Below are 11,623 nucleotides of genomic sequence, written 5' to 3'. Positions count from 1 at the left end.
TTAACAATTCCATAATTCTGTGATTTCTCCCTGACACAATATGAGCGCACCAACCATGATACAGGAAAACAGTGGTCAGACTGAGTTCAGGGGAGAAGGTCAGCGTGGAAGGGCGAGCCAGAGACCTGAGTAGGGGCAGAATAGGGGGTGAGGGCAAACTCTGCTTTCTGTCATTTGTGACATGACACTGTGCTTTTTGCAGCAGCAAATGCATCCTGCTCACGCCATCCATGAGCCTTGGAGCTGTAGCACATTCCCTTCCCTTCCTAGCCACCCCCCAAACTATGCCATGGCAGCCTGAGCTGCAGTGATGGCACAGGACAACTCCTCCCGGGTGACTGAATTCATCCTCCTGGGGCTCTCCGACAGGCGGGAGCTGCAACTCCTCTTCTTCACCCTCTTCCTCCTGGCCTACACCATGGTCCTGCTGGGCAACCTCCTCATCATCGTGACAGTCAGGACTGACCCCAAGCTCTCCTCGCCCATGTACTTCCTCCTCTGCAATCTGTCCTTCATTGATATCTGCTACACTTCTGTTACTGCCCCCAGGGTGCTGGTGGCCCTGCTCTCAGGGCACAAGGCCATTGCCTTTGAGGGCTGCATGGCCCAGCTGTTTTTCCTGCACTTTATGGGCTCCTCAGAGATGTTCCTCCTGACGGTGATGGCGTTTGACCGCTACACGGCCATCTGCAGGCCCCTGCACTACACGGCCATCATGGCCCGCCGGGCCTGCTGGGCGCTGGTGGCTGCCTGCTGGGCCGGGGGCTTTATCCACTCCATTGTCCAGACTGTGCTCATGCTCCAGCTGCCCTTCTGCGGCCCCAACACCATCCACAGCTACTTCTGCGACGTGCCACCCATCATCCGCCTGGCCTGCGCCGACACCACCCTCACCGAGTGGCTCATGGCCTCCAACAGCGGCCTCATATCCCTGGGCTGCTTCCTGGTGCTGGTGGCCTCCTACGCCCTCATCCTGGCCAAGGTCCGGGCCCGCGTCTCCCAGGGGAACTGGAAGGCGCTGTCCACATGTGCCTCACATGTGATGGTCATCACCCTGTTCTTCATGCCCTGCATCTTCACCTATCTGCGGCCTGCTGGGACCTTGCCCACCAGCAAGTACATCTGTGTCATCTACACCATCTTGTCACCCATGATGAACCCCCTCATCTACACCCTGAGGAGCAGCGAGGTGAAGGAATCCATGTGGAGACTCTGGAAGCGCTGCAGAACCTTCTGAGACAGGCTGGGTTGGCAGAACCCTGGAGTTCAGAGTTACACCTGGAGTCACGTTCCTACTCTATTCCTACACAATAAAGACTTAGGGGCTAAAGCCCACAGATTTCAAATTATGTACAAACACATTTCTATACACATATTACTGTTAATATTAAATATCCATGCTGAAAACCCCAAACTTCCTAAACACTTTCACTCATGTGGGATCATAATTTTCAAATAAAGGAATGAATCCTGGGGGAGGCTTGTCTCCCTCTGTGACATGCTTTTCCTGTGCTGTGACAGCAGATGGCAGAGGCACATGCACTAAGTGTCCCCAAATTCACCCAGCAACACTGGAAGACAAGAGACGGCACAGATTCTGCTTGTAGGGTTTCCTTTTGACATATAAGAATATATCTAGTCATAATGCTCTCATAGAAGTGCATTATTTAAATCACAGAAGGCAAAATATATAGAGGAGGGAAGAGGAGTGGAGATGGACTCCACAGACAAAGAGTGTCCTGCATGGAGGCAGGACAAGAGGGAATGGATGGCTTGACACTAGCACAGGGTGTGGGTTTAGATGGGATATTGGGAAGAAATTCTTCCCTGTGGTGGTCTGGCATGGGTTTGCCATGGCTGCCCTCTCCCTAGAGGTGTTCCAGGCCAGTTTGGATGGGGCTTGGAGCAATGTGGGATATCAGGGAGAGTGGAAGGTGTCCCTGCCCATGGCAGGGGGTTGGAATGAGATGGTCTTTAAAGTCCCTTCCAATCTAAACAGCTATTCTGCAATTCCATAATTGTATAATTCTACCTACTTCACCTATCTCTGCCCAAGATAGCACTAAATAAAATAAATGTGTTTTTAAATTCTTTGGAGGTGAGCAACAGTGGGGTTTTTTAGAGGTCTGATTTCTGAGTGCGGCTGAGCAAATATTCACCCATAGCTTATGGAAATTGTCATTGGAAACAGTGTCAGGCTCCTCTACACTTTGCAATGAATTCTTACAAGAATTTCATACTTGAGCTCAAAAGTTGCTTCTTTGCTTTACTGTGTCAGTAAAAATACCTGGTGAGCAAGGAAGGCTCACCACAAATCTTTGTGCATTTTTTGAAATTATTTCCTGAGTTACTTCTTGTTTTAAAGTTGTAAGTCAGGTGTCTAAGGGATAACATCAGTGATATTTTTGCTTTTGCTGTTAACATGTAGGTTAGTAAGAAATAAGATTGTAGATGAGAAAGGCAGGCTTAGGACAGAAAGCAAAATTTGTATGCATTTATATGAATTTATATAAATGTCCTATGTAAGAGACATCTTTATCTGATGTCTCTCTCCAGGGATTAAAGTAATAATTACCTAAGGATCAATTTTAGTTCCTTGCCACTGATGATTTTTTACAAAACTCCCTTTGCCTCTGGGATCTCATTACTCCTGATAGCCTTGTGCTTTGTGGTGTGATTTACTTGAACTATTTCTGCTACAGAAATAATTGCACTTGAAGATGCGCCTGGAGGTTGCTTTTTTGTTTGGTTTTATGTGGGGTTTTTTTTGCATAATGGGAAATACAGAAGGTTGGGCTGTTCTTTTCAGGGCTTAGAGTTGGCAGAGATACAGAGCTGCTTTCATAACTTCTCAGCAGCACCTTGCAGAGAGTTTCTGATGGAACTGAGAGGTTCTGATGGAAGCCCCTGAAGTGGTTTGGGGAGGCCGTCAGAGGAGCGACAGCAAGTGAGCTCTGTGGAAGTGTTCTGGGATTGTTCCTTTGTTTTGCTCAGGCCCCACTGAAATCCTGCCTTTGCAAAGCAGCATTGCTGGTGAGTGACTTTTGGGAGGTCTATTTTATGGCTTAGAAAAAAAATTTAAAAACCAGTTGAAGATTTAGAATCCCAGAATGGTTTGGGCTGGAAGGCACCTTAAAGCTCATCTTGTTCTGATCCCCTGCAATGAGGGGATTGCTCAGGTTGCTCCAAGCCCTGTCCACCTTGGTCTTGAGCACTTTCAGGAATAGCACACACTAGAGATCCTGGTGTTCTGCATGGGAATGCTCTAAGGCTGGATTTGTGGGTGTTTGTCAGTAAAGCAGGGTCACAACATCTCGTTCACTAGCCCAGTCTCACTACAGGGGTGTTTCACACCATAGCCAGGAGCTGGGTATTTTTTCTACCACCCTCCTCAGCTGAATGATCAGAGCTTGTTATTACACATGGCAGGGACATATTCTGGCTTGGATTTCACTGTCACTCCTTCAGGGAAGCATTGCCTTTAAACTGAAATTGTCCCAAAAAGACAGCAGAAGAAATACAGAGGATATTCAACATACTAGAGGACAATGTGTGTGTCCTGTTAATGTCCCCTGTCTAATGATTTGGCCTTTTGGATCTTTTAAGGCAGCTTTATTCAATGCTGTTAGCATCATAGACATCTGGTTTCTTACTTGTAGCCTCCTGCTTGCTGAGTTATAAACTCCTCGGGCAAAAGGAGCAGCAAAGGAATTTCCTGGAGGGATTTTAAATGGACAAGTGCATTCCTCTGCTGGTCCCACTTTAACCTCCACAGAACAGTGAGTATATTTGTCTAATGAAAAACTTGAAAAATTAATTTTAAAATTATAAAGGTAGAGAAACCACGCAGGGTTTTGAAGCTTCTGCTGTGTTAGAAACCCCAGTTTCTCCAGCGAGGAACTTCCCAGACCTGATTTCTGTGCATGTATGCCCAGTTTCAGAGTGGATAAACTAACTGGAGAGTCCTTTCCTCAGTTTAGAGGAGTGGCATTAGGATCAGAACATGGAACAGCTCATGCTTGAGAATGGCAGCATTTGCTTATAGTCACTTCAAATTTCCAGCAGGTAAAAAGACAGCACAGCATTTTTGCAGCATTCATGGCTCTTGTTTATCTGAGAGCAGGATGTGCTGGAGTCACAATCCCTGAAGGAATTTAAAAGCAGGATGGATGTAGCACTTGGGGACATGGTTTAGTGGAGGGCTTGGCAGCGCTGGGGGGAGAATTGGACTCAGTGAGGGCTTTTCCAGCTTTAACAATTCCATAATTCTGTGATTTCTCTCTGACAGAGAAATGGAAGCACACCAACCATGATACAGGAAAACAGTGGTCAGACTGAGTTCAGGGGAGAAGGTCAGCGTGGAAGGGCGAGCCAGAGACCTGAGTAGGGGCAGAATAGGGGGTGAGGGCAAACTCTGCTTTCTGTCATTTGTGACATGACACTGTGCTTTTTGCAGCAGCAAATGCATCCTGCTCACGCCATCCATGAGCCTTGGAGCTGTAGCACATTCCCTTCCCTTCCTGGCCACCCCCCAAACTATGCCATGGCAGCCTGAGCTGCAGTGATGGCACAGGACAACTCCTCCCGGGTGACTGAATTCATCCTCCTGGGGCTCTCCGACAGGCGGGAGCTGCAACTCCTCTTCTTCACCCTCTTCCTCCTGGCCTACACCATGGTCCTGCTGGGCAACCTCCTCATCATCGTGACAGTCACGACTGACCCCAAGCTCTCCTCGTCCATGTACTTCCTCCTCTGCAATCTGTCCTTCATTGATATCTGCTGCACCTCAGTCACTGCCCCCAGGGTGCTGGTGGCCCTGCTCTCAGGGCACAAGGCCATTGCCTTTGAGGGCTGCATGGCCCAGCTGTTTTTCCTGCACTTTATGGGCTCCTCAGAGATGTTCCTCCTGACGGTGATGGCGTTTGACCGCTACACGGCCATCTGCAGGCCCCTGCACTACACGGCCATCATGGCCCGCCGGGCCTGCTGGGCGCTGGTGGCTGCCTGCTGGGCCGGGGGCTTTATCCACTCCATTGTCCAGACTGTGCTCATGCTCCAGCTGCCCTTCTGCGGCCCCAACACCATCCACAGCTACTTCTGCGACGTGCCACCCATCATCCGCCTGGCCTGCGCCGACACCACCCTCACCGAGTGGCTCATGGCCTCCAACAGCGGCCTCATATCCCTGGGCTGCTTCCTGGTGCTGGTGGCCTCCTACGCCCTCATCCTGGCCAAGGTCTGGGCCCGCGTCTCCCAGGGGAACTGGAAGGCGCTGTCCACATGTGCCTCACATGTGATGGCCATCACCCTGTTCTTCATGCCCTGCATCTTCACCTATCTGCGGCCTGCTGGGACCTTGCCCACCAGCAAGTACATCTGTGTCATCTACACCATCTTGTCACCCATGATGAACCCCCTCATCTACACCCTGAGGAGCAGCGAGGTGAAGGAATCCATGTGGAGACTCTGGAAGCGCTGCAGAACCTTCTGAGACAGGCTGGGTTGGCAGAACCCTGGAGTTCAGAGTTACACCTGGAGTCACGTTCCTACTCTATTCCTACACAATAAAGACTTAGGGGCTAAAGCCCACAGATTTCAAATTATGTACAAACACATTTCTATACACATATTACTGTTAATATTAAATATCCATGCTGAAAACCCCAAACTTCCTAAACACTTTCACTCATGTGGGATCATAATTTTCAAATAAAGGAATGAATCCTGGGGGAGGCTTGTCTCCCTCTGTGACATGCTTTTCCTGTGCTGTGACAGCAGATGGCAGAGGCACATGCACTAAGTGTCCCCAAATTCACCCAGCAACACTGGAAGACAGAGACGGCACAGATTCTGCTTGTAGGGTTTCCTTTTGACATATAAGAAAATGTTTAGTCATAATTCTCTCACAGAAGCGAATTATTAAAATCATACATGGCACAATGTATAGAGGAAGGAGAAGGAGTGGAGATGGACTCCACAGACAAAGAGTGTCCTGCATGGAGGCAGGACAAGAGGGAATGGATGGCTTGACACTAGCACAGGGTGTGGGTTTAGATGGGATATTGGGAAGAAATTCTTCCCTGTGGTGGTCTGGCATGGGTTTGCCATGGCAGTCCTGTCCGTCGAAGTGTTCCAGGCCAGTTTGGATGGGGCTTGGAGCAATGTGGGATATCAGGGAGAGTGGAAGGTGTCCCTGCCCATGGCAAGGGGATGGAATGGGATTGTCTATAAGGTCTCTTCCCACCCGAACTGCCTCTGTGAGGGCAGCAGTTACAGCACCAAGTCCATTAGGGATAGAAGTTTAGTGGTTGTCATGGGAGGAACACCATCAATTTCTTTGTCCTAGAATGACTTAGGATTGGATTCATCCCACCTAAATAAAATCATGGAATCACTGAGGTGGGAAAAGGCTTCTAAGATCTTCAAGTCCAACCATTATGCAGGGCTACTCAGGCCACCAATAACCCATGTCCCCAAGTGCTACATCCACATAGCTTTTAAATCCCTTCAGCATTAGCCATTCTACCACTGCCCTGGGCAGCCTGTCCCAGAGCTGGAAAACCCTTCCCATGAAGGAATTTTTCCTAATATCCAATCTAAATTGCTCCATAGGAAGTGAAAGGATTTCCACTTTCCCAGTCTCTCCTCACTGTCTTAAATTAGCCTTCACTCCCACACCTGTAGGAAGAGGAGGATCAGAAGCATCAGTGAGTCATTGATCTTCCTGGTTAAAAGAGATTTCCAACCATCTCCCATCCTTGTGCAAAGAAGATTTCTTTTTAATAGTGAATTTCTACTCAGGATCATCACAGAATGGTTTGGGCTGGAAGGGAGCTTTTCTTTTTTAGTATTAGAGAAAAATGTTGAAAAATTAAAATGTTCTTTAGGCCAGTTAGGGTAAATTTCAATTGAGAAAAAAAATGTATTACTGTGATATTTTTTTAACATTCCAATAAAGCTTCTATAAATATTTTATGTATAAATCGGTGCAAGGCAAATTGGAGCTGTGGTCCAGTTATTTTGCTGGTGTCAATTTGTTCACCAGGTATAAACTGGGGGCATCAACATTGAACTGATTTGAAGGAACTGCTCCAATTTTGATAAAATAAATAAAAATTCCATATTTTTGTGAGCTGGGATTTCAATACAAGGGGCTTGGAGCAACCTCATCCAGTGGAATATGTCCCTGCTCATTGCAGGGGGTTGGAATGGAATGAGCTTGAAAGTCCCTTCCAACCCAAACTATTCTATGAAGACAAACAATTTAATATAATTGATTTTTTTCCCCTTGAAACATTTTAGCACGACTTTAACAAGGCCTCAGAAGATGTTGTTAAAAAGTTGGTGCCTGACAAATTGCAAAGGTGCAGCTTTGGCAGCTGAGTTTGTCCCTATGTGTAAATTGGCTCCACTGCGCACCATTAAAATCCTGAGTTCTTTCTCTCCTGGAAATTATCAGCTCTATGAGCTCATCCTCAGATTTATTGCTTTCACCTAGAGGACAGTGAAAAATGGCCTCAAAGGTAAAAAAAAAATCCTTTGAGAACTGGCAGGACCTCTACAATGCTTTTGTTAAATCCCAAGAAGCCTGAAGAGATCCCAGGCTAATCAAATTTATTTAAAGACTATGAGACTGAAACACAAATGGACATCAGAGAAAAGGGAGCATTTTCAACAGACTCTAATCAGTCTGGGCTCATCATAAGCATTCCTAGATGGAAATCAAACAATGATAAAGCTGGGTAGCCCCAGAATGGACAAAAATCAAATCACTTTGGTTGTGTAACAGTGGGGATGGCAGGGAGGAGTGGGCAAGAGGGGTCTAATCCAGCATGTCATCAATTAGTCCACATCTGGATTCTGCAAATAGAGATATTTTTGTTGTTGTTTGTTTTGAGGGTGTTTTTAATGAATTTTTATCATAAAATAGAATGGAATATAATTTTTATGTATTTACCCTGAGGCAGAACACTTATCTCCAAAACCATCCTGTGCTTCTACTTCTAAATAACCCAGCTAAGATTATCCCTGCAAATAAGCAACTTAGATCTGGAGTTGAGAGCCTGAGTGACTGGCACATTCATGAGGGGAACAGAATCACAGAATTGTATGGCTTGGAAGGGAGAGTTGAGGGATGGATCTCTTTGCTGTATCTCTTTCTGGCATCTGGGTTTATTATGAAATTCTTTCTTGCAAAACTCCATGGGAAGTGTGATGCCTGATGATCCTTGGGGTAACTGCAGCCACAGGGAAAGGGCTGGGCCATGGGGATTTATTCCAGCCACAGCTCTGCACTCCCATGGCAGGATAAGCCTGTGCTGTGTGACCCCTGGGAATTCCAGTTTATACAGTCCTGAAATGGTCTGGGTTGAAATAGACCTTAAAGTCCATGTTGTTCCAGCCCCTGCCAGGGGCACGGACACCTTCCACTCTCCCAGGCTGCTCCAAGCCCCATCCAAGCTGGCCTTGGACACTTCCAGGGATCCAGGGACAGCCACAGCTTCCCTGGGCCAGGGCCTGGGCCAGGGCCCCACCACCCTCACACAGAAGAATTTCTTCCTAATATCCAATCTAAATCCCTCATCTTTTAGTTTAAAACCATTCCCTCTTGTCCTATCACTGTTTGCTGTGTAAGATGCAGAATCTTTAATTTTCCAGGAGTTTGCAAACACAGCAAACAGGCTGGAAGGATGATGGACAGCAAGAGTCCTTCACGTGAACAGTGCAGAATTTATGGTCAGGTATTGCTGGAATAGGAACAGGCCTGCACCCAATCCTGGACATCACATGGGGAGTGGCACTCCCATAAATCACACATGGATGCTTAATGGGACCAGAGGGGAATTTTTGTTAGCTCTTCAAAGTCGTGCTGGTAATTTTGGTTCCTTCAATTTCCAGCCCCTTTGGCAATGTTCTGAAAAACCCCTCACACATGCAATTAAGGCAACATCCAAAAAAACTGTCAGACACACTTGTCCCCAGACACTCCCTCATATTTATAAAACCTCATTAGAGAAGAGAGATGCTTACTCCTGCAGCCAAGCCATCCCTTGTGCCAGTGCTGGCAGGTGTCTGTGTGAATATTCCAATGCTGCTTTGCTGGGATTCATCTCTTCCTTATGAGTGAAATCATTTTTCTGACACATGTAGAAAGAAGGAAAAGGATTGTTTTGTCTCCTGGAGCTACAGACAACTATAAATCACCTGTAATTAATTCTGTGCAGCAGTGAGTATTTCTGTGTTGTTTCTGTGCTATTTCACCTGAATGAACTCCCCATTTCATGAACAAGTGATGTCCCTTTTATTTCTGCTGAGTTAACTATTTCTTATTTAGTTTAAGCCCTGACTTTGCTCCCTCTCAAGCTTCTGGGAGAACATGAGACCACAGTGGAGCCTGGCCAGATGAAATATTTCATCAATCTATTTATCTCTGCATATCTTACAAATGGGAATGTGGTACAATATTCCCACCATCTCAAAATAAATCCCAAATTCTCCCAAAAAGGAGCCATTTGGACTGAACTTTGCTTTCCCTCCCTCTAGGGCTGGTATGTAAATCCTTACTGCAAATACTGAGCTACATTCCATGGAGCAGTGTGGGGTAAATGGGAAGATCCTTTACTGCCACGTTTAGACTTCTTTGAACTGGGAAAATGGGATGAGGGGAAAGTCCAGATAGATGCCAGAAGTACTAATGGTATTATGGAAGTCTGTAGGGTAAAATTTATAGAAAACTGGGAGTCTTTAATAGGATGCCAAATTATAACTTATTTTTGTGATAGAATCATAGAATGGTTTGGGTTGGAAATCTCCTTAAAGCTGATTCCAAACCCTTGCCATGGGCAGGGACACCTTCCACTAGAACAGGTTGCTCCAAGCCCCATCCAAAAGCTGAAAAAAAACCCCAACATGCATCTACCTGCTGATTACAAGAGATTTAATTCTTTTCTGACAGCATTACTCCCTTAAAAAGTTTTAGCTTCTGTTACTAATCTAGACCCTTTTAGTGGTATTATTAATACTAAGTATTTTATGTTGAAAGGAATTTTAGGATCTATACCACACTCCCCTTGCTCAGAGAACCCTGAAAGCCTCCTCGTGTTGCCTGGAGCTGTGTCCAAGCTGGATGCCACAGGGAAGGTAACTTCAACTTCCAGCTCTTCATTCTGAGGTGGCAACTTGCAAAACCTAACATTTTGCTTTAATCGCTATGAAGTTTAATACCTACATTTTGCCTTTTGCATTAGGAATATGTGGGTAAAATTTAAATTTTGAGTGTGGCAATGCTTGGAAATGGTTTTGAACCTCAAAACAGACCAAAAAAAAAAAAACCACCCTCGCAATCTTTAAAATGGGGATGAAATTGTGATTACATCTTTATTCCAGGGAAACCGCTGCCTCATTCCCACAATGAGAGATAAGATGGAGAGAGTCAACCTCTCAGCAGTATCTGAGTTTGTTTTCGTGGGCCTCTCTGATGCTCCAGAAATCCGTTTGCTTCTCTTTGTGCTCTTTCTGCTCATTTATTTGGCCACCATGGCAGGCAACATCACTCTGCTCGTTGCCATCAGCACTGACTCCCACCTGCACAGCCCCATGTACTTCTTCCTCGGCAACTTATCCCTGCTGGATCTCTTATGTCCCACCATCACCGTGCCCAAGATGCTGGGGGCCTTGCTGCTGGAGCACAAAGAGATTTCTTTCTCTGGCTGCCTGTTCCAGCACTTTTCCCTCATTGCTGTAGTGGGCACAGAGATTTTCCTCCTGGCTGTGATGGCCTACGACCGCTACGTGGCTGTGTGCCACCCCCTGAGGTACCCGAGCATCGTGAGCACGAAGCTGTGTGCTCAGCTGGCCCTGGGCACCTGGGCAACAGGGCTTCTGAACTCCCTGCTGCACACCTCTCTGGTTTTCACACTCTCTTTCTGTGGTCCTAACAGAATCCAGCAGTATTACTGTGACATTCCTCCCATGCTGGCCCTCTCCTGCTCGTCCACCCACAGCAGGGAGTTGGTGATCCTGGTGGTAGCCGGGGTGCTGGGGAGCGGCGCCTGCGTGGTCACCGTGGTCTCTTACATCTGTATCCTCCTGGAAATCCTGGCCAGGAAGTCCCCTGGGATGTGGCACAAGGCTTTCTCCACCTGTGGTTCTCACCTGGCTGTAGTTTGCCTCTTTTATGGGACCACCATCTGCACCTACGTCCGCCCTTCCTCCACCTATTCCCCACACTGGGATAGGGTCGTGTCCATGCTCTATGGAATGTTCACCCCACTCCTAAATCCCATCATCTACAGCCTCAGGAACAAAGAGGTAAAATGTGCCCTAAAAAGAGTGATCAGCCAGGTGAGAAGGGCTTTAACAAGACAAGAAAACCTCGCTCAGCCTCCACCATCAGCTGGGTAGAAACTACAGTTTGTGACTGATCCACTCTAACTCTGACATCTAAAAATCAAATGCTGGAATCCAAATTCATTTTCTGGGCTGAAAATTAGTCTGCTGGGCTGAAAACTCCTTCTTTTGGCTCCCTCTGCAGTTAGAAGGGAGAGCCGTGTACTTCCAGAATTGCATGGCACATCTTCAGGTCATTTTCACAGAAGGAGAAGAGTCCAGCTGGGAATGCTGT

The 11,623-nt window shown here is 46.8% G+C and overlaps 3 protein-coding genes across 3 annotated transcripts; all 3 read left to right on the top strand.

Moving 5' to 3' along the window:
- The first annotated feature begins 289 nt into the window (after nucleotides 1-289).
- LOC115904162 (olfactory receptor 4D5-like) lies at nucleotides 290-1,237 on the top strand. The gene has a single exon (XM_030949345.1). It carries the CDS (start codon nucleotides 311-313, stop codon nucleotides 1,235-1,237), a length of 927 nt encoding a protein of 308 aa, XP_030805205.1. The 5' UTR covers nucleotides 290-310.
- Nucleotides 1,238-4,543: 3,306 nt separating this feature from the next.
- LOC115904144 (olfactory receptor 4Q2-like) lies at nucleotides 4,544-5,491 on the top strand. Its single transcript, XM_030949316.1, is given in 1 exon segment — nucleotides 4,544-5,491. A coding segment is annotated over 1 exon segment (948 nt).
- A 4,931-nt stretch (nucleotides 5,492-10,422) lies between these two features.
- Nucleotides 10,423-11,403, top strand: LOC115903978 (olfactory receptor 5V1-like). Its single transcript, XM_030948978.1, has one exon. The coding sequence runs from the start codon at nucleotides 10,423-10,425 to the stop codon at nucleotides 11,401-11,403; it is 981 nt and encodes a 326-aa protein (XP_030804838.1).
- Nucleotides 11,404-11,623: the final 220 nt, after the last annotated feature.

The sequence above is a fragment of the Camarhynchus parvulus genome, chromosome 5 (assembly GCF_901933205.1).
Source record: "Camarhynchus parvulus chromosome 5, STF_HiC, whole genome shotgun sequence".
Classification (NCBI taxonomy): Eukaryota; Metazoa; Chordata; class Aves; order Passeriformes; family Thraupidae; genus Camarhynchus; species Camarhynchus parvulus.
This window is presented reverse-complemented; position numbering and strand designations above follow the sequence as displayed.

Coding starts and splice junctions, on each gene's coding strand:
- LOC115904162 (XM_030949345.1), top strand. CDS start 311: ATGGCACAGGACAACTCCTCCCGGGTGACTGAATTCATCCTCCTGGGG.
- LOC115903978 (XM_030948978.1), top strand. CDS start 10,423: ATGGAGAGAGTCAACCTCTCAGCAGTATCTGAGTTTGTTTTCGTGGGC.